The sequence below is a fragment of the Cetorhinus maximus genome, chromosome 12 (genome assembly GCF_964194155.1).
Source record: "Cetorhinus maximus chromosome 12, sCetMax3.hap1.1, whole genome shotgun sequence".
Lineage (NCBI taxonomy): Eukaryota > Metazoa > Chordata > Chondrichthyes > Lamniformes > Cetorhinidae > Cetorhinus > Cetorhinus maximus.
In genome coordinates, this window is record NC_135890.1 from 8,296,951 (window position 1) to 8,321,144 (window position 24,194).

The window sequence follows — 24,194 nt, forward strand, 5'->3', positions numbered from 1 at the left end:
CATGCCACAACCAAATGTATCATCATTTCTGCACCACTTTACCTCAAACTGCAAAAAGTTAGAAACTTCAAGAGGAAGTCTGGATCAACAAACAACTTGGACAGTGCTCAGAAAATAATGCCCCACAGTTTACAATTTGTCTACTAGCTCAAACTTTGAAAGTTGCATGGTAATGTTCACCTGATCAAGCTGTATCACACCTAATATGACTTCCCAAAAATTAGGTACTGTAATTTGGTACAATTGCAATATTTGTAAAATATTTTGCAAAAGAAATGAAACATTCAATAAATTAAAATAATTTTTCAACTTGATTTGCCTCTTGAATACAATAATCATAATACAGATAAGATATACAAACTTTTTCACAACAGTGGAAATGTGATAGTACAAAAACAACAAGTTATTTAGATGTTACAGTAGTGAAGTATAGATCATATAACAGTCTAGTTGCAAAGAGAACGCCGTAGGATGGTTAACAGGCTAGGCCGCTGAGCTAAGCAAGTAAATACTAATTTCCAGGGTGCTCTACGCAAATAGAGGTTACAACTACAACTGTAGCATAATATTTCATATTCCAATAGAGTCTGAATAAATGCATAAAATTGCAATTTATACACTCCAATCCAATAACAGCAAAAATTGCAATTGTGTGCGTGAAAAATCAATTCTACTCAGCTGCACAATGTACACTTTTGCACCACTGAATGTTATCAAGTAATTTTAATGCAATTCCAGTGCACCATAAATCATGTCTGACCAGCAAGAAGGCTTCATATCATACAGGACAAGGAGCCTTTTCTTGGCATTTGAATGCCAAAGCATTTTAGACAGTGACAAGGTAGTAAGTTCCCCACTGCCTCCTTTTAAGTGCAGTGAGAATAGCCCAAAGATGAGACATCTTCCAACATTTCCATCTCATAGCAACACAATTGAGATGATGACATTGAGAGATGGGGTAGGAGGGGAAGGAGGAAAAAAATTGTAACAGGTCAAAGTTTATTTTGGGTGGATGGATTTTTTTTTACAAAATTGCCACTGATCACCGATTTTATACTGCTCCCAGATATGTTTGGGACAATGAAAAATGCATCCAACCTGCTCCAGAAAATTCTGTCACTACCAACTCAAGCAGCACATTTTAAATAAACACTAGTCTACACACTCCAAACTGACAAGCACTGGATAACAGGCTGCAACCAAACAAGGCGAAGGAGAACACACGCACACATACAAAATGGCCTAGCAAGCCAAAGTTCAAGGGAAATTAGGGAAGGACAACAAAGGCTTACTTTGCCAGTGACACCCACATCCTGTGAAAAGAAGTTTTAAAAATGCACAGGTACAGATGAAAAACCATTAATGTTGATCTGAACTACTGGGGGAATTAAACAGTGACATGAAACCACAGGTATCCATTTGTTATGTCCCAATGCATTAGGATCGAGATCAGTAACAAAGAAGAGAGTAGGGAAAAGGAACCCATGGTTCATAACTCCACATTGCTGCTCTGAAGCACTATGGTATGGCTGATCCAAGTTAACTTTGCAATGTTTTTGCTAGCCTCAGTTATATAACCACAATATCTGCCTTACAAATGAGCACAAATTATATTATACTGTACAACTTTTTTAAATTTTGCAAACAAGAAAGGAAAATGCATATTACATGATACTCCAGATTATTCTCCTGGAGGCAATATTGTGGACACGTGAGCTGAATGTAAGCTGACACACAATATCTGAAGTCTGCGCTCATTAACACTCGACAGATGTGGTTTTATAGAACGACTGTAAAACAAACAGTCAGTAAAGTTTATATACAGTGTAACAAAAGTAGGATTTTTGGCTTCTTTAAGGCCACATTACTCTGGGATGATAAACATTCAGAGTTCTAGCCATTCTTTCACATCAAAATACCAACCAATTGGGAGAAAATTAGGTCAGGGTCAGCTGACATAAAAATGGAGCTTTAAATCCCAACCTTGTAAGGTTGCATTTTACATGTACATAGAGAGTTTAATTTCAACCCTAACTACAGGAACGCAAATTGCTTCTAGCCTCATCACCAACATTACTTTTCCATTGATAAACTGATCAACATTTAAATGTTATAGGTATTCAAATTTAACAGTATAATTGTCACTTTTAAAAGATTCCAGCCAATTGGTTAAAAATGTTTGGCATATGTAGTGCTACCTTAACAAAATCCAATCACCTGTGAAATTCTTCTGCACTCTGCTGTTTTTGAATTTAACTATCTCACAATTCAGTGGAATATATTCTAACATAATTTTAATGAAATTAAACATTTCAGAGTATTTCAACAATACACTAAGAATGTCTATTCATTTCTAACTAGAATGACTTTATGGATGATTTAGTATTCATTTCATTAATTTAAATACCATTATGATGAACAAGTTACAGCTTTTCAAAAAAACCAAGCATGATTATTGTAACAATAATCATTTATTTCTAAATTACTTCACTGCACCAATTATAAAGATCCTGATAGCAATATTTACCTCGATGCACAAATGTTCAGTGACAATAATGTGCAGGTGTGTCAAACTTATAAATATTCTTTTATTTACATTACCAAATATTTACAGTACAGAAAATGAAATGGCATTCATTGGTTGTGTGTGCATTTAATCCAAAGGGTCACTCAAATCATTAGAAAGAGCATAAGAAATAGGGACAAGAATAGACCATTTGGCCCCTCGAGCCTGCTCCCCCATTCAAAAAGGTCATGGCTGATGATCTTGTGCTTCGATTTCCACAATCTCATCTAACCCCAATAACCTTTGATTCTCTTGCCTAACAAGAATCTATCTACCTCTTCCTTAAAAATATTCAATGACGCCACCTCCACCATCTTCTGAGGCAGAGAATTCCAAAGTAGCACAACCCTCAGAAAAAATTTCTCCTCATCTCTGTCCTAAAAGGGCGACCCCTAATTTTAAAACAGTGCCCCCTAGTTCAGGGCTCACCCACAAGAGGAATCAGCTAAGAGATCTCACATCACTTAATTGGTGTTATAGATTCGACATCTTTGTTGAATTCAGCAGCCGTTTAACACCATAACAAAAATATAATTATAATTTCGAGACTCCAACATGTGCACCTATAAAAGTTCATGCTTGTTTGATGAAAATGTGGCATAAGCAGTAACTGCATCCCATTTGAGAAGTCTATACATATTGCTTACATCTGCAAGTACCACAGGTCCAAAAATGCAGTACAGCTATCATGCAAGCACAGAGGTAAATCTTAATGTTAAAACCAATGTGCAGAGGGGCAATCTGTCAAAATTAATCTGCCTTTCGGTTACTTAATGAAACTCAAGATCGCTTCTGAACATTATCACCTCTGTTTTCTAAATAGTAGATTTTAAAATACTAATGGGACTCCAATTTTATTGAATCTTCTGTAAATTACAATATTAAGTGCCTTTTACAAAGCATTAAAAACATAACTATACGCCCACCACCAAAGAAATAACTGAGTCAATTAGATAGTATTTTATGTCAAACTAAATCTCACTTTGTCATTGCTGTGTTTCTATGTTTGCTTTACACAAACTTGTCAATCTCACACAGGACTGATGAACTAGATATAGGTTTGGTTTATTTGAAGATACAGTACAGGATGGCTTGGCAGTACAGGTTCACTTTATAGGTTCAGAAACTATTACTCAAGCACAACACAGCTGCAATTCCAAACACACACTGCAATCGCTACATGCTGCTAGTCCCATGCTGCTCTACATTGAGGATACTTGCTCATTTGCATATTCCCTTAAAGTGACATCACAACAGTTATCATTATATTTGATGCAGAATGTTTAGGTGTAAAGTGCACACAATGCCGTTGGTGCAATTTTACACATTACATCTCCTCCCTATGGGAGGTCTCTTGTGGACAATGTCATCACCTAGAAATTCTCTTTTTTTTGTATAAAATATTTAGATGTCGAGCTCAACATCATTTGCCTGCATTGCAAGAGCATTTATTAAGCCAAGGAACTTCATCTGGATATCAGTACAGAACTTTGACTGGTCCGTTAAATGCCAACAATGGTGGGCATAAAAAGGAGTGGAAGCTTGCAAACAGAAGGCTGCAGTCAGAGGAATGGAGGGAGAGATAAGGCTGGGAGAGGTTGTGGAGATTGGTTGGGGCGAAGCTATGGATGTAGACAGGATTTGAAATTTAATGTGTCGGAAAGGGGAGGGCTAGGGTAGCTCAATGTGTACTGGGATGATGAGAAAGAAGGAATTAACATAGGACAATAACAAACTTGGGGCAATAACAAACTTTGGAAAAACTAGAGTTTATGAAGGGTCCACACTGTGTTTTACAGTAGTGGAGTCTCAAGCTGCCAAAGAGCATGTGCATGGGTTTCAGTAGTGGAAGGGTTAAATTAAGGAAAGAAGTGTGCAATATTGCAGAGGTCAATTAAGCAGCTGGATAATGTACAAGGTGTAGGATTAAAAGCTTAAAGCAAAGTCAAAAAGATGGCACTTATGAATAGTCTGGTTCAGTTTGAGAGTGTGACTGGGGAGAATGACTGAGTCAATGGCAAGGGTTCGGAACTTGTGGTGGGGATAAAAGAAATGGCAAATCGTTTCACTTTGGGCACAAAAATCGGCAATCTGGGCGCAAATAGCACTAGTTTTAAGAAGGGCTTTTTTTTGCTCAAGTTCCACTACAACTCATTTGCATATAGCCGACTGTAAAACTATCCGTGAACAAGCGCAAACTGGCAGCATTATAGAACACAATTTTACAAAACCTTTTTGCATTAAAAATATTCTGAGATACATTTACAAATAGTAATTTGGTGCAGTTTTATTAATATAACTGAAAATTGGTTTATCACAAAAAATTTTAATGAGTGTCTAATCCACCGTCTGAGTATCCTGATTTTAAATAACTGAAAATGACTTTAAAAAATTATATATAACCACTTACCAGTACAGTAGTTAGCTTTTTAGTAAGCCAAAAAAAGCTTTTAAAACCTATTATTGTTCTTGCACCTAAAAAAATTAATATGAGCCTCCTTGAAGACCTGCAATGATCACAATTAGTGGAAGCTCACAATGGTGATTAATTCAATCTGGGAGGAATTGGATAGGGCAATGTGGTCAACCATAATGATCACTATAGAAACATAAGGGAGAATGAGAGCAAGATGCTGCACCATAGTTGCTGTCAAATATGATGTTGTTCACACCCTTGACTAAAACTGTGCTATGAATCTAAACTTCTCCAATATATACAGACCTAGCTCTTTGAGCCCATCTGGATAGCTAAAATGTTTTAAATTGGTAATTAATCTTGTGGCCCTCCTCAGAGCCTCACAATTCCCCATCATGTGAGGAGACCAAAACCGATCATAGCATTCTAACTGAGACCAAGCCAAGGTCTTATACAAAGACAAAATGGTATGCTTTGTTTTGTAGTCAATTGTCATGTCAATACATCCTAGAAGCTGGTTTGCTTTAGCTACAGCTTCATGAAATTGGTCATGAGTGATTCACTATAATACCCAGACCTTTTTATTTCACTACTGGCATCAATTCTGTTCCTCTCGGGTTTATGTCTTTGGAGCTTATAGTGACCTTCTGGGTTAAAGACCACAATATAATATTACACTTCAAATATGTGTTCAATGCCCAAAAACAAATTATCTTTTAAAAAAAGAGATATTACTTTCTTGGAAAAAGATCAATACAATTTTGAAAGACATTCATCATTACAGTTCACTAAGCACACAGGTGTAAAAGAATGTTCTATGTAGTGGTCTTGAATGGACAGATTTCTGATGAGGATAAATGGTAGTACCATAGTTGCTACCTGAGCAAGTCCCATTACATAACACATTACATTACATCTCAAAATGTTAAACAAAAATTAAATGATTCACTGGAATAAACTGAGACAACAAAAGCTCATTCAAGTGCCACACAGATGCAAAACTATATAAATACTTGTCTTTGCATGGGAAAAATTATAATTTGTTGCATTTAATTACTAAATGGCATGAATGTATAACTTTGAAGTACTTTTATACAATGTGTAATATTGTTTCTCAGAATGCCTAAATATTTTTTTAAAAAATTTACAAACCTTTCAAGATGTCATGTGCAAACTAAGTCTGCTGCAAGAATACCCCCGGGATTACTGCCGGTTAAATTCAAACCCTTGTAAATGTTCCCTCGTATTTTATATACAGAGAAAATGCTTCTGATAAATCAGAAACAGGAACGGGTCCACACAATTAGCTATGAAAAAAATAGCTTAGCTTTATGAAAATCATATCTGCATGCAAAGTACAAAGAGTCTTCTATTGAGAAGCAATTGCATTGCCTGGAAACAAATTAATTTTAAAAAATTTATTCCACGTGATTTATTGAGTTAAAATACTCAAAATAAGATTAAAAATATCAAATTGTGTCAAAACCAGGCAAATTATTTAAAGATAAATGGTGAAATAGAGAATTTGTGCTAATCCAACTTCAGATTCTGACAGTGAAAATCAGCTGAAAAGAAAAAAATTGCATTCTTAAAAAAGCAGACCACAAAATATTTTGATTTATGCTGAAAATGGATAGCAAGCATTTTTTCATTAATAAAACCATACCAGAAACAATGTAGTGAGTAGAATTTCAGACCTGGATTTGGCCCCTGAACTTTCCTATTGTGTGAAAAATAATTGCAAAGTGAACAGGAGCTGTGAAACCATCCAAACTAAGGCCTAGATTTTTGTCCGTGTCAGGAGCACAGAGTCAGATGATTTCCTGGCTCGGCCAACCCGATCTTCAAAAATATCCACCCACAGGTCGGAATTTTGGTCAGGAGAGAGGTTGGTGGGTGAGGGGGGCTTTGCGGGCTGAAACAGGAGTCGGGTGGGTGACCCCCGAACGAATCTGCAGGCTGCCAGGCGCGGAGGAGACAGGCTGGGCGCAAGGCTGCCTTTGTGCCCCAGCACTGTTTAAATAAATTTTTAAAAATAACAAAACAAAAAAATCCTTCCATACCTCACCCCTCACCTCCCAACACTCGCTATGCCCAATCCATGCCAACCCATGCCCCCACCCCCCATAGTGCCTCACACCCCTATGCCAACTTAATGCCCTTCTACCCACCCCCATTTCCCCTTACTCCATCCATGCCAACTCACCTAGTATCTTTGGACAGCTCCGTGACAGCTTTGACATTCTTGGTTAGCTTTGACACTTACTGAATAACTCTGACAGATTTGACAGCTGGACATCCCCTGGACCCCTTTTGCAGCTTGACAGTTCCAATGGGTTTGTGCTTAAAAAGTGCATAATCATGTTCACTTTTAACTCTCCCAAATGGTGCCTTCATTCTCCAAAGGGTGCCTTGCCTCTCTCAAAGGTGTCCAGGGACCCTATCCAAAGGGATACCCTGGTTATCCATAAGAATCCACCAAATTCAGACCTCCTCTTACCTGTTCTAATCTATACACTCCGAATTCCACCCTCCTGTTTTTCCAAAATCCCACTTCAGTGGAGGCAGCTGGTGATTTAAATGACGAGCTACCTTCGTGAATCACGCATGTGCAAACGCCGGCCCAACTCCAGTCCTGCCCCCGCAAAGACGGGAAATGTTGGAATCGGGGGCAGGACTTAGAAATTCCAGCCATTTCTGGGATTTTCACCACAACGGAGAAGGTCTTCATTGTGGCGAAAATCTGGACCTAAGTGTCAAAATTGTCAAGTATATACATATACACTATCAATAGATATCTCTGAATACATTCAAAAACAACTCAGATAAAAGCATTTAAACCTCCTGCAGCCCATCTTTTGTTTCATTACTTGTTCCATTGCCATCTCCTTTTGTCTTGTAGCATCATCCATTTTGCCATTTAATCTCTCCTCACTCCAACATAACACAAACCTTCTCCTTTGTTCTGCTCTGTCTCTGTACTTACTTAAAATCTCTAATGTTTTCCACTTCTGAAGAAAAGTCATCAACCTGAAACGTTAACTCCATCAGCTGGATTTTCACAGAATCTGGCCGACTCAAAAAATGGCGGGCAGGACCCAGATGTGGTAATGGCACCCATTTCTGACAGATCGCATTTTTGCAAGCTGGGGTGGGGTGGGGGTGTAACATACATCACTCTGCCCCAGCACTGAATATTAAACATCAGTTTACCCTACTGCTTACATATTAAATTTTATTCTTATGATTTCTTCTCATAACATGTCCAAGAACTTAGCCACCTGTTATATGCTGTCAATTACTATGATTCTAAATTATCAAGGATAACCCATAAATCCTACCTTCAGGAGGTCTCAGTCCCTTTTTATTTTGTGAACACCATCCAACAGGGTGCAAATCAGCAGTCATGACATCACACCAGAAATCTGCCCTGCGATCATCTCCATATCCACTGTAGCGCAGGAGTAAAAGCTGACCACATGTTGTGATGATTGTGGCTACCCAATAGGTGTCAGGATTACTTTTATTAGCAACTTCCAACTTCATCCCTGGCTGGAAGCTACTCTGGAGACTGATCTCAACCTGTGTATAAAAGAAAAAATGAAAATACTAATTATTTAGTAAGTTAATTATAACTAGGTGTAATCATTCCCAGTTTATTGGGGGGCGGAGGAGGGGCGTCAATGGCTCTCAGCAGAATCACCTATAAAAGTATTACACAGTATTGATAACCTGTTTCTATTCTATTTGGCCCAAAAGGTCTGGTGCTAGGATTTGTACTCCAATCAAACCTCCTCCCAACCATCGTCATCTACTCCCATCAACACATCCTTTTATTCCTTTCGCCTGCATGTGCTTATCCAGCTTACCTTTAAATGCAACAATGCTAGTCATCTCAACCATTCGCTGTGGTATTGAGTTCCACATTCTAACCACTCTCTGGATAAGAAAGTTTCTCCCAATTTGGATTTATTATAACTGCCATATATATAAGGCCTCTAGTTCTTGACTGTCCTGCAAGTAAAGACACCTTCTTCAACTCAATCTTATTAAACCTTTTCATAATCTTTAAAATGTCTATCGGGTCACAGCTTAGTCTTCTCTTTGAGAGAGAAGAGAGCTCCAGCCTGCTCAATTTTTCCCAATAGGTATAACCTCAGTCGCGGTATCACCCTAGTAGGTTGTTTTTTTTGCACCTTATGCTCCTATATCCTTTTTACAATATGGAGACCAGAATTGTTCACAGTAACCTTAAGTGTGGTCTAACTAAGGCTCTGTGTAAGTTTAACATGGCTTCTCTGCGTTTCAGTTCTATCCCTCCAGAAATAAGCCCCACTGCTTTGGATGCTTTACGGCCTTATTACCTTGCATTGCTACTTTTATGATTTGTGTATCTGTAGCCCCCAGGTCCCTCAGCTCCATTTAGGTGCATATTTCCCAAGAGGGCTGTGGCTTCCTTATTCTTCTTCTTCCTACCTTAGAATTACCCAAGTTGAAATTAACTTGCCAAAACATGCCAATTCTGTAAGTTTATTAATGTCTTCCTTTATTTTGTCACTGTACTCCTCTATACTAGCTGCCCAATTTGGTGTCCGCAAATTTTGAGATTGTACTTCTGATTCACGAGTCCAAATCATTTATTTCTGTGGTCAACAGCAATACTCCTAGCACTGACCTTTTGCCAATCTGAGTAACTACCTTTAACTCCTATTGTCTGTTTTATGTTTTATAGCCAGTTGCTATCCATTCTACTATTTGTCACCTGTCTCTACATGTTCTACCTTTAGTCACGAGTTTACTATATGGTACCTTATCAAAGGCTTTTTGATAATCTAAATATATCACACCTGTGACATCACAATTGTTTACCCATTGTCATGTCTTCAAAGAATTCAATAGGGTTGCTATTGTTTTGAGTAACCTTTGAAGACCAAGCAAAGGGAGATCCAGCGTCAAAGACTTAAAGCATTTAACCTGAATTAAGATGGTGACTTAATCAACTTTTATACATCATAGTTGAACAGGCTTAATATGGTGACAACTTTTGGGACAGCATTATTTTACACTGTGCTCGTTGAATCCTGAATAAGCTTCAATAACCAACACAAGGCCAATGGCATGGTATAGTTCCAGCAGATTTTCTGGAACTATACATTTCATGGTGTGCACATCCAACATAATACTTTCAGAAAAAATACTTTGTGAAAATGTGAAAATACATTGGAGTGAAACATTCCAGATATTTTTAAATTAACTTTCAAAACATAGTAGATCACAACTTTGGAAAACTAACTGTACTTTGTTTTTATTCTTTAATGGGATTAGACTATTGCTGGCAAGGCCAGTATTTGTTGCCCAATCCTAATTGACCTTGAGAAGGTGGTGGCCAGCTGCCACCTTGCACTGCCGCAATCCATTTGGTGTAAGTACACCCACAGTGCTGTTAGGGAGAGAATTTCAGGTTTTTGACCCAGTGATAGTAAAAGAACAGCGGTATATTTCCAAGTCAGGATGTTGTTACGTGGCTTGGAGAGGAATTTGCAGGTGGTGTCAAAGAAACCTTGGCCAGTGATTGCAGTGCATCTTGTAGCTGGTACTCACTGCACTGGTCATGGAAGGAGTGAATGTTTAAGGTGGTGGATGGGGTGCTGATCAAGTGAGCTGTTTTGTCCTGGATGGTGGGACAGCTTTGAGGTAGCCAACTTCACCACCTGCTGGTACCACCTCAACCTCCAGTGCTCCAAATACTGTAAAAATATTTAAGTTAGCTCTCAGAACTTGCTCTTTGCTGCACATAACACCTAGCACGGAGATGTGGACAACATTACCTACTCAGTGGTTTAATTTTATAGCTCTTGCCTCTCATTACCCTGGATAGAGTGGACATGGGGAAGATGTTTCCATTAGTAGGAGAGACTAGGACACGAGGGCACAGCCTCAGAGTAAAGGGAAGACCTTTTAGAACAGAGATGAGGAGAAACTTCTTTAGCCAGAGAGTGGTGAATCTATGGAATTCATTGCCACAGAAGCCTGTGGAGGCCAGGTCATTGAGTGTATTTAAGACCGAGATAGATAGGTTCTTGATTGGTAAGGGGATCAAAGGTTACAGGGAGAAGGCGGGAGAATGGGGTTGAGAAACTTATCAGCCATGATTGAATGGCGGAGCAGACTCGATGGGCCGATGGCCTAATTTCTGTTCCTATGTCTTATGGTCTTATTATAACTAGTATTATATTGAAAAGTTAAATAAGAAAGTTACAGTTGTGACTGACACTCTCTCTCTCTCTTACCTGAACTTCAGGCTACTGCTTCTTCAGTGCTGGAGGGCCTCCTATTGCCCCTCCAGCTTCGAGAGCCTGCCTGTTATCCTTAATTGGACAGTGAGCGTGACCACTAATTGGTCAATTCAGGGAAAAATCACAGTTGGATGACCATTTCTCATACAAGTGCAGGGTTCTGACCCTCGTTTGATCTCAAAATCCTGCCCCTAGTGTCTATTGCAATTAAATAATTTAGTTGGCGCCCATAAACAATATACACCCAAAGTATCTGGGAAGTTTCCAACAAAACAGAAGACGACTCAAAGCATGTGACAAAAGACTAAAAGAAAAACACAATACTTTGTTGCAGTGATTTTCTTTCGCATGGCATTCTAATTTTTGGTTTAATTTTATTCCCCATTTTAATGGTACCAAGTAGGACATACAAAAAAAACCTATCCACTGTAATACAAAAAGGCACAAATTAGTTAGGGTGTATACATTGCCTTAAGTGTCACTTACTAAATATACCTCAATTGATCCATAATGGTATGCTCCAAGGCAGTTATTCATTCAGTTAAGTGGTTCTGATGCCATAACCCACAAAACTGAAGCTTGCACAATTACTAGCAGAAAGGCTATCTTGAACTCTATCAGCCACTTGCTATTTCAGCTATATCACAGCTTGCCTTCAATAAATAACTTACTAGCTGTTTATAGTTATGAAGTGGGTACGCAAAGTGCAGTAGGGGCACCACGTAGGTGGGAGAGTACCTGAATGGACGTGATATCATAATATCTAACTGTACATTAATACTACAGATAGGATGTGGTTTTCAGTAGATTACCAGAATATTAAAATGCAGGCTCTACACTAACCTTTGGTCATGTAATCATAAATAAGGCTGTATGCACTTTTAATTACATAAAGCATGCATTAATCTAGGTTTTTGATTTAAAACACATTTGAGTCACTGCTGCTGTTCCACATAAAGATAAACACGTACATAACATAGCATAATATATTATTAAATACTTCACATAATGACCTCAAAATAGATAGTTCTTAAACTATAAACTACAAATTATGAGGCAAAATTATATTGGGCATTAATTTCATTGTACTCAAGAGTTGACATACATACATGTTTGAATGAGTTATGTGGTGCAGGACTTGCACCAGTTTCTTCAAGATAGTCATCCCAGTTGAAGTCGATGTCCTCGCCCCCAGAGCCAACATCTGTTTAAATAGGATTGAGAAGAAGCTTAGCATCTGTACTTATTTTACTTCATGGTTTTAAAATTGAAGTACCTGACAGTTATCCATAATTGCTTCTTTTTTTACCTTATAGGCAGTACCCAAAAAAGCCTGCTTGTCAAAAGCAAAGTTCATTGGAGGTCACTCAGTTATGAAGGTATTGGACATTTTCACTATTTTAAGTAATTTGATGATTTTCATGAATCCCAATTGTTTATGGCTGTGCAGCTGGCGGGAACTGTAGGTCGAGTACAAAAGTCAGCAATATCTGTAGATTAATTATACTGATGTCTATAAAACTGAGTTTGAAGCATTGCAGTGCAGAAAAAATGTAACTAAGCTGATGCAATTGTGAGGAGGATGAGTTATGAGTAAGGAATTAGAGAGAAGCTTACATTTTACAATCGAAAAGGACCTCGTTAAGTTAAACGTATTCATTCAAACATTGAAATATTTAAAATAATGTACCATGCAAGATAAAGGAAGTTATCCATTTAAAACACAATTATATATGTTATGATGGAACAGGCAAATGTACTGGTCGGATGACCTTCCCTTATACCTGACTTTAATGGCCTGGGGTTTGTAGTCAGCAGGAAAGCAAAGCTCAACGCTCACTGCTGACCCTGAAGAAAGCTGCACACAAAGATCTAGCGATCTCAGTAGCACAGGCCTCCCCTTTCCTGAAGGCAGTTTAAACCTCACGCCAAATAAAAGGGAAATCTAAGCATCAACTCTAGTGATGTCAGTAAACAGGGCAAGCAGTGAATCACACTGAAGTAGTCAAACACAGCAAACCAAGAAGTTAAAAGCACTGAATACCTTTCCTTTAAATGGAAAATTTCAGATAGCAAAATAAATGATCATGATTGGATTAAGAATGAAGCTAAATAAAGATAAGTGAAATTCAAAACAATCAAATGTGGATTTTGTTTTATTTCTAATCGAAATGGAGAAATTTGACATTCCATGTAAAATTTGTTTTTCAGGACCTGTGCAGCAATTTAGCAGTAATTATGAAGCTAGTTATGCATTTGACAAGGTGTAATTTTTTTTAAAGGATTTTAACACTAACTCACTAGTGTTAGTGAGACGAACACTAAGAAGTTCTCATCAGTTCAAAGATTTCCCATTGATTGCAGGGTCCTCAGCAGTGCACCTCTGGAGAAGTGTAGAATCACTGAGAGCAACTTCTGGATTTCCACATTAATCTGCACACGTAGGAACTTCTGAATGACAGGGAAGACCACTGCAAAATCCTGGTATTCTGTTCTGTTTTAACAGAAACTTCTATTTATATGGCACCTTTAGTGTAATGCAGCATCCTAAACTGTGCCAAATTACAAGCTCTTTCTTTGCTTATTAAACCCAAGCATCAAAAAACATCAGAAGTTATATTATTCCTAATGATAGTACTGTGATCTGAATTTTCTGCATTGCAAATATTCTCTCTAGTTAGCCTTATGTTCATAACTGCATGGATACTAATTTTTCTTTTGACTGTACTTCTGGAAAATAAAAACACCATTGATTATGGGTCAGATTTTGCTGTCAGTAATGGCAAGGTTAGTGGTGCTTCAGATGAGGTGCAGATGTATGGTTGAACATCAATATCCAAAAACTGCTGTCCAGTTGCACCCGCCACTCCACAATTAACTTTGCGTAAACACATCACTGTCTGTCTTGCCATTGATCTGCATTAGATGGTATGAAGTTGCTGCATTTGCACTGTAGATATGAACTAAAAACTCGCCACAGAAAGTTAAGTTCTCATTACAAGCACAAGTATCCCTTTAAAGATGCGACCATTGTTAATTACTACTAATCAACCTCTGACATTAAAAATTAACTATTAAAATCTCATTCTTTCAGGTATTTGTTAGAATTTTTCTAAAATAAGGATTTTTTAATATAAAAAGCTAAATATTTTACTTTCCCTTTGTTGCTTTTCTTCTCTCATCTTTTTCCCCTCTCTTTCTCTGTACCCAATTTGACATTGAACCTCTTGCTGGTTATTTCTCAATTCTTTAATCTGATTGGTTAAGGAGGTATACTGTTGGTTGCCTTGCTAACTCAAGTATCAGGTGCCCTGCTCCCCTCACTGTAACATTATCAGCTCACACTTTCACAAACTTAGTGGGCAAAAATTGTATTGACCTGAAGGGTACAGTGGCAGTCTAACTCGCATCATCCTACAGCAGCAAAATCTGGTCCAACGTAGTTCAGTAGAACAGATAGACAAATAGCTATTAACCTTCAATATCATACAAGTAACTTCAAATGAAATAAAACTATTCTTTCAGTACTACCTTTTGAATTCCAACTTCTCAAAGTGGACCAGTATGATAAAAACAATGGGCATGGGGGCAGGGGAAAAAAGGAGAGGGTCAAGCACATTGAGGTGGAGGTAAGCAGCTTCAAATTTGATGCTACCTCCTTGTTTACCGTATTCTAGTGTTGGTCCAAGCGAGGTACATACTACTATCTGGCTGCAGGGGGCCAAGTAGCATATGCCAACCTTCTCTAAGGCAGTCGGTCCCTCTTAAAAAGAGAAGCTGCACTAATCCCATAAAGGGCAAGTTACTATCAGTTCAGTGATTTCTACTTGATTGTAGTCTACAGGAAGTTCAACAGTGCAGGCTATGAGGAAGCACAGAATAACTAACAGCAACTTCTAGATCTCCGCATTTAACTACACATGTGCAAACTCCAGAAATTGCTGTCAATTTCAGAGGAACAATGACAGTGAACAATGATACTGCAAATATCATTACTGCCCCAAATATTCCACTTGTGCAACATGGAGTGCTCTTCATGACCACTGGACCTTTTCAAAGCATTTTATAGCAAAAGAACAGTCACTGTTGCAATGTAAGAAATGTAGCAGACAATTTTACGCAAAGCAAATTACCATAAAAAGCAATGTGATGTCTAGATAATCTGATCTTTTGAGATGTTGATTGAGGGATAAATATTGGCTAGGACACCGGTGATAAACTCCCTTGCTCTTCAAAATAGTACGATGGGATCCTGTGAATCTACCCGAGCAGACAGATGGGACCTGACCTTGGTTTAATCTCTTGTTCAAAGTATGGCACCTCCAACAGTGCAGCACTCTCTCAGTATCCTGGAGTGATACTTGAACCGATTACTTCTGACTGAGGCAAGAGTGCTACCAACTGAGCTACAGCTGACACTCCAACACCTGCAATTAGTTGCTTTTGCTCAGCTACAATAGTTATCTTTGGTGTTCAAAATACTTAAGTTTTACTGTCAATACACTTTTCCAATCCAACAAAAATTAAGCAAATCCCATGTTTTTCTATTGCCATGAGGTATTTCTTCTGGGACACAAACTAGAAACCAATGATCTTTGGCATCGAGAAACTGTTTCCACTGGCAGGAGGGTTGGTAACCAAATGATACAAATTTAAAATAATTGGCCAAAAAACTTGGAGGTGGTGGGGGAGAAAGAGAGAATTTTATTATGCAGCGGGCTGAATTTTCCCAAATTTGCACTAAGTGCGGTAGTGGGCGGGTAAAACAGCATGCTGCTCGCCAACAGCAGTGGCGGGTTTTCACGCCGTATCGTCCCGAGCCCGCCTCATTATTTATGCACTCTCGGGAAACACGCCAGTTCCATGGCAGGCGGGCTCCCATTCGCCCGCCCAGCATCAGCCAACCATTGCATCACGCTGGGCGCCCTGTTTAAAGGCCAGCCACAAGCACAGCGCTCATTGCTTCCAGCTCACCACTGCTGCCCAAGAGACATGGCCCTCAAAGGCAAGAAGACTGTAGCCACCCCCCACCTCCCCCACCGCCTCCCCCCCCCCCCACCGGCTTAATGACGGATCCCTCGAGCGACTGCTATATGCTGTGGAGACTTGCCAGTATGTCCTTTACCCCAGCTCTGGCCCCAGGATGGGCAGCAGCGTGACCAATCTGGCTTGGGAGGCGGTGGCCAGTGCCAATGCCGTACAGAAGAGGAGAACAGCCACCCAGTGCCACAAGAGGATGAATGATCTCCTCCTTTCTGCCAGGGCAAGTCACTCTTTTTATCACTCTCAACACACACTCATAAGCCCAGCGCACATCCACAGGGCGCTCACTCACTGCCAGTTCAAGAGACATCACTATTCACTCTCACACTCACCATCACCGTCCTCATCCCATCCATGGGACCACCTCACCACCTGCACAGGCCAGGCACATTTATCATCTGGCCCGGCAGGCGTCCTGCTTATACTTTCTCCATCTCTATCCATGCAGGACAAGCTGGCACACAACAAGAAAGAGAGGTCGCCGACCGGTGGTGGAATGGCCGAAATCAAGGTCCTCACAGGCCATCCAGCTGACCGGCGAGAATCTGGACTGGCCCTGTGCTAACGGTGAGGTTGGCGTTGCAAGACTTCCCTATTTTTATACTCCATTCCCTTTGAAATAAAGGCCTACATTCCATTTGCCTTCCCTATTATCTGTTTAACCTTTATGTTAGCTTTTTGGGATTCATGCACAAGGACTCTCAAATCCCTCAGGCTGCAGCCTTTCTCCATTTAAATAATATTCAGCTCCTCTATTTTTCCTGCCAAAGTGCATAACCTCACATTTTCCCACACTATATACCATCTGCCAATTTTTTGCTCACTCACTTAACCTGTCTATATCCCTCTGTAGACTCCTTGTGTCATCCTCATCACTTGCCTTCCTTAAAACATTTGCAAAAAATGTTTCACTAGCATGGACAAGAGTCCTGCTGTGAGATTTTACACTTATTACAAAACATGCCAGACACATTAGCTTACTTGTTAAAAGTAACTGTAATATTACAATTCAGTGACAGAAGCTTTTTTTGGTCCCTTTAGGCCCAATTTTAAATTCAGTCCAAATGATGTAAACAACATACCCCCTTCAATCTTGCTGCCTCCCAAGTAATCTGTTCTTTTGAGAAGGGAAGGAGGACACCATCCAAAACTGGTGGAGTTCTGTTTAAATATGCAAATGTGCCTAGTGATATCCACATCCCCGTAATCTCCAAATACAGCTTTGGAGCTCATGCACACCAAGTCAGCCCACTCTCATTCCCCTTAAAATTGGTGCTTTAAACCTACTGACTAGGCCTAAATTCTTTTTTGTAGCATAAGATTAAAATCATGGCAGATAATGGCACTTGAAGGTCAGCTGCCTCCTCCTTTTATCAGTGCCTTTATCAACAGATTAACACTCTATTAAACATTTTACATAACATGAAACATAAACATATAAACACAGGTTGGGCAATTCAAATTGACAAGACAAAAAAATGTCCAAAGCAAATCTCAACGCCTCAAATCCAATTTCTTGCCTTGTAAAAGCCAACTGGTAGCCAAGAAACCAACCCCTCTTAGAATAAATGTCAACAATATTTTGCTGAACTTCTAGTTATCTCCATAAAAAACAATTACACTATCTCATGCACCTAAATATCAAATTGTGTCTGATACCACAAGCCATAGTTTCGTATACTTATACCAATCTTACGGCATAGTGACTATAGTCTATTGTGCTACAATACTCAAACAAACCATTCCATTGGACGTGAGTCTTTTGATTTTAAATGTTCAATTTAAGTCCAAGAAATATTAGCAGGTTAAAAGTTCCCTGTTGTGACAGAAATCAAATACATTACTTTGCCATATCAGCTGAGAATCAGAATTCTGATCCCTTCTAGTTAAGAACGTGGGAGTACTGCCTCCCATTCTTGGTCAGGACTATGTTGAAGACAAGCACACTACTAAATAAAAATTAGTTCCACTAATTCAGTCATTTTTTGAACTAAAAATTATCCAAAAATTTATATTAAGCAACATAAATAATATAATGAAGTGCAAATTAATGCTAAAGGCAATCAGATAATGCAAAGTCAATTAATATTAGACTCAAATTTATATCCAGATTATCTAAATAAGGCACTACTTTAGATTCTACTACGCTTGCCTACTTTTAAAGCTGACCTTCCTTCTGCTTTTAAAAAAATTTTCTACCCTTTCTCCCATTTTCTATCTCCATTACTTCTTTCCAATTCTGTAATACAAGCACAGGTTCCTCTCTCAGCCCTTCTGATCTATTTTTCCGATCAGGTGAATAATGCACATAGAATATTAACACAAATATATACAATCTTACAATCTTCCCATGAATATACATACCTTATTCCAATTTCCCCAACACTGCACACCCCCCACCATACACCCTCACATGAGTGAGTGGAATAAGACTTGTGATGTGTTATGACACTAATACTATAGTGACAAGCTGCTTATTCTCTTTCTCTTATTTTGCAACAGCATACCTCAGCTTTGTGCATTTTATACACATCATACCAAAACCCAATTAGCATCATTTGGGAACAGAAAAGACAAATTTTAATTTTGAAAAGTGCTCCATATGACAACACCATGAAAATCACAGAGCAATATGAATAGACCTTGGACAGCACTAGTTTTGAAAATTTTGCGTCACAAGCAGTTATATTTGCAAATTAAATGTTTGACTATTTCTCTCCCACTGCCCTAAACATGAACTGCTTATTATTTTTCAAACATAAATTATCAGGAAATCATCAACACAGGAAAACAAGATTGTGCTCAGTTACAAGCTTTGAAAAATCTGACCTAAATATTCAAACAGTAGCCAAATTCAAATCTTTTTCTTTCAAATGTATTATTGGCTTTTTAATTAACACAAACACTGAATTTGTACCTGAGTCATACTGCTCTCCATTTAAATCGGCTGGACTTTGAGTCTTCTCTAAAAACAAAGTCGTTGGTTCTTGCATACTTGAAATCAAGGGTTTTCTGTTTTCTGGTTCCAAGGACAATAAAGTCTGTTTGAAGCATTCAACCATTTCCTCTGCTTTAGTTCATGCCACTCAAACAGTTTCTGTAGAAACGGCAAATTAATACAAGTCAAAAATAAAATCCTGTTCATATGCACCAAACAGAGCAGCTAGAGGCAATATACCCACAAATGTAGTCTCTCCACTTAAAACATGCATTGTTTCTGGTTAACCAATTTTATTGCACTTCTCTGCAGGTACACTACCTATGGCCTGTCAGTCTTTACAATTAAAGTGCGAAATCGTCCAAATCAAAATTCTCTCAGGGATAAAGCACAGAACTGACAAAGTTCAGACTGACACAGTTACATGTTTACATTTGAACCAAGACATAAAGGAGATTTGTCTGTATTTACAATATATATGATAATGATTAGACTTGTTCCTCCACCATCACCATCAAAAATAACCACGAAATCAAAATAAATAATGAGATTTTACCTCAGATTTTTCTTCAATATAATCAAGGGAAAATTGTCATCTAAACTGAATACGGTGGAAATTATGCTCTGATTTCCTTCTAGTTATATTGCATGCAGTGTTCAAATAAGTTTTGCTACAATTCAGCATGCTTTGTTTTAATAACACTTTTGTCTTCACGGTAAGAGTCAATACCCATTTTATCTTGGTGACTCAGTAACTTAATGATGTTACCTGTTTGTGTTACTCCCTGGAGATCAACTAAGTACATAAGAACATAAGGGCCAACTCCTTATTCTGAGACAGTGACTGCACCCACCCCACCCCAGCTACTGCCCTTCCAGGCTTCCCAGCCAGGGGAAACATCCCTCCATTCTATCAAGCCCCTTAAAAACTTTAAATGTTTCAATTAGATATCACATTCTTCTAAATTTCAGGGCATATATGCCCAGTCTACTCAATCACTTCTCATAGGAGGATATCCCATTATCCGAAGAATGAACCTAGTGAACAAATGTTGCACTCCGTCAAAGGCTAGTTATCCTTCCTTAAGTAGAAGGCCAAAACTGCACACAGTGCTCCAGGTGTGGTCTCACTAAGACAAACAATTGCAGTAAACTTCTTTGCTCTTATCCTCCATGTGAATAATTACTTCATAGACTCTAAGTATCATTTCAGAGCTCTTAACTTAATGTGGATAGTTATCACACATTACTATATGGAATGCACCAATATCCATCATAACCCTTGCCTAATCCCTCAAATAAAAATCTTACAAGAGTCAAACTCCATTCAGGACCTCCACTCTGTGGCTTATTTAAAATAAAAATAAGTGGAGGGACTTCAAAGGCATAATGCCATCATTAGGCAAGATAATAGTTATAAACCATGGGGGCTTCATGCTCACAGTTCATGATGTTTCTTGAACAGTTTAAAAAAAAAGATTATTTAGCTGGAATCACTCAGGGTATCTCAATTCTCTGCACATTGCCACTTTGTCAAATACAATGCACAAACTTTGGAGTTTGCACTGATCATCTTCCTGGTGACTGTTAAGTGGATTTTTGACATATATATCTAAGTAAACTTTCAATAGAAAACCTGCAGTTCCAATATAATTTAGCACTTCTTCCCCCCACCCACCGAACAAAAAATATCGGTCAATTGTCCTCTTCCAAATAATGAAAATACTGTTTTGAGAAAATTTAAGGCAAGTATTTTCCTGGTGATTCCCCACAAGTTCCCAAATGCAAATGGACTATTTGGGGAAAGCACTTAGTTACCCATAGTATGAAGTGTTTCCATATCAAAAGGAAAACTGCAATGCCAGTCAGCTCTCTTATCCTCCCCCTAACACCACTGGCATAGGCCTGGGACAAGGTCACACGTACATGTTTTTCAGACTTAATGGTACTCATATTGGCAGTGACACAAGATAGATTTCCCCAGTATTTATTTATTTTTTTTAAATAGATGTGACACTCTTGCCTTCATAAAATTGTTGGGAAGTAAAACATTTCTCTTTTTGCAATCTGTGAAACAGAAAAACATAGCAAACACAATCCAATCAAGTAGAACAGCATCTTTTGCCAACGAATTATGAAATGACACAGACAGGGGTATACCAACAAACTCTATAAAGATATTAGCATGATAACAGTTGGAACCCAAGGAGTGTGGTAGGGAATAAAAACAAACAATACTGGTTAGGCAGCATCTGTGGAGAGAACCAGAGTTAATGTTTCAGGTCAAGATGATCTTTCATCAAACATAGCCGTTCTGATGGAAGGTCATCTCGGCCTGGAACATCAACTGTTTCTCTCCACAGATGCTGTCTGGCCTGCTGAGTATTCTCAGCATTTGTTTATTTCAGATTTCCAGCATCCTCAGTACTTTGCTTTTGTATGAGTGTGACTTCCTTCACAGGTTAGAGTCTCAGAAAACCCACTCACTGAAGGTCCAGAGTCATGATTGGAAAAATCATGTGAACTACAGCCAAGGTCAGTCTTTTTGTTTGGTGGATCAACATGCAATTTTGTGCTTTTGAGTACTTATTAACTCATTTCAATGTGGGCTCTACAAAGCAGTGGAAATGTAAAGTACATCCATTCCTGAGAACTGTAGTAAATTACTGCAAACTTCTAGAAAAAGGTGTGACAAAATCTCAAGTTCTGTACTGGAGGGGTTGGTGGAGGAGGAGGGGAGGCGGAGAGCAGGTGGAAGGGGTGGGTGCAGGACTGATCCCCAGAAAAATTCACCTTTTGATTTGCTGTATTATATTTTCTATTTCTTTGGAGGCATGCATGAAACATTCCTTAAGTAACAAAAGACGAACAAGACTAAAGTCAGAAAATGAAAAAGTAAATACAATTCCTAAAAGATAAAGAAAACTAACAAATGAAAAAGTAAATTAACATGTTTGTTTTCTTCCTACTCCTTCCTACACACTGCTCTGCCAACTGCTGTTCTGAAGGTAAATGAATTTTAGTTTACAAACCTGAAACTCGATAATCACTTATTTTTTAAGTGTTTGAGCATGAGTAAAATAACAACGATCTACAAAATCAACAGCCTACGAAGTGTCAACTTCCACATTTAAATTGCTGAGAATTGTCATTTGACTGAGATCCACTACAAATAACATTGTCTGGATTTGGCACCAGGATCCAGACATCGGGACTAAATGTGGATTCCAAGCCTGAAGTTGCTGGCATCAAGACCAGCAGAGCAATCTTCCTGGAAGCAGCCTAACTGATCGCTTCCAAGATCGCCAAACCATTAAGGATGGCGGGTGGACTATTGGTGCTGCAGGGCCCACTCTGCAATCTCAGCAACCCCAACAGGGAGGTGGGCACTGCTGAGGCAGGTCAGATACCATGAGGACACCTCAACGCTGGGCTGCACATCATTGCTTAAAAAAAGGCATTTTGTCAGGCAGGTTGGAGGGTAAACCCCTCAGTTGGATTGATAAAAAGCCACAGTCATGTCATGGCAGAGACCTGTCTTAGTGGTTATGGAGCCTCCTAGCTTGGATGTCAACAACAATAGAGCATCTAATGCTTAACGTCAAGTATCCTGGCATTAAAACGCAAACGCCTGTAGTCGAACGATGCAGTGATTCACTGTTATGATAATTTCCCCTTCTTGCAATTACTGTAAACAAGCTCCTAATTCTATTTTGATAATCCACCATTTCACTTAGAGAAAGTAAATTCCTGCTGCCAAAATCAAACTAACAACAATTTGATAATGATATGAACTATATTTTCTATAATGCAATGGGCTTTAAGGTATATATTGAAATGGATGTGCAATAGAAGTGAAGTTAGGACATGGGAAATGATAAACAATAGGCAAAAAAGTTAAAGTTAGCAATAGAAAAAGTAAAGTGAGAGTAAATGTATTGATACATGCATTTGATACAAGTTTTGTGGGTTTTTTTAAATTCATTTGTGGGAAGTGGGCATCGCTGGCTAGGCCAGCATTTATTGCCCATCCCTAATTGCCCTTGTTAAAGGGCATTTTTAAGAGTCAACCACATTGTTGTGGGTCTGGAGTCACTTGTAGACAAAAGCAGGTGAGGACAGCAGATTTCCTTCCCTAAGGGACATTAGTGAACCAGATGGGTTTTTACAACAATCAACAATGATTTCATGGCCATCATTAGATTTTTAATTCTAGATATTTATTGAATTCAAATTCCACCATCTGCCATGGTGGAATTTGAACCCAGGTCCCCAGAACATTACCCTGGGTCTCTGGATTACCAGTCCAGTGACAATACCACTACGCCACCCCCTCCCCCATAATGATAAAAAAACTCAAGATAAAATGAAACATTATATAAAAATACCAGTCATTGAGCTGAGTGCAGACATATAAATTATGTAATTATTATACATCCTACATATTTATAGCTTTTTTCTAATTTAAATAATTTCATATTACTCCCAAGATTTGGTACTACAATGGATTACATAAACATTTCAAAAAGTAAACAATTTTTCAAAAGTTAAAATACATCCAAGGTTAAATTCATATATGAATGTTCTCTGTGTTCTCTAATTTCTCCTTGCATCATGCACTATGTCTAGCAAAACAGGAGAATGGTAGGTGATTAACAAAGCCACTGAGCCATCAGGAGTGGCCCCGAGTGACCACTTCGGCCTTGCTGGCTTTCCCTTTGAGAATTTCTCAACAAAAAGTCAATCAGCCAGGAGAGGTAACATGTAAAGAAATCAAAATGCAAACCTTTCCCATTATCGCTGTGTAGCACAGCACACTAAAACATGCCACAACATCTTTCATACCAGCTCGTCCTTAACTATTTTTATACCATTCAGAAAATTTGTCTGAAACTGAGAATGCTATAATTACTTCTTGTCCTAGATATTACTTTC

General features: G+C 38.6%; 1 protein-coding gene across 3 annotated transcripts in view; it reads right to left on the minus strand.

Annotated features, from left to right (window-relative positions):
• Window positions 1-24,194, minus strand: part of sfmbt2 (Scm like with four mbt domains 2) — a 197,387-nt gene that overhangs the window by 165,601 nt on the left and 7,592 nt on the right. For all 3 annotated transcript variants that reach the window (XM_078552971.1, XM_078552973.1, XM_078552972.1), the window contains 3 exons: window positions 19,239-19,418; window positions 12,388-12,482; window positions 8,324-8,564 (listed from right to left, as the gene is read on the minus strand). In XM_078552971.1, the coding sequence (XP_078409097.1) occupies window positions 8,324-8,564; window positions 12,388-12,482; window positions 19,239-19,383 (481 nt within the window). In that variant the 5' untranslated portion in view covers window positions 19,384-19,418. The remainder of the gene's footprint in view (window positions 1-8,323; window positions 8,565-12,387; window positions 12,483-19,238; window positions 19,419-24,194) is intronic.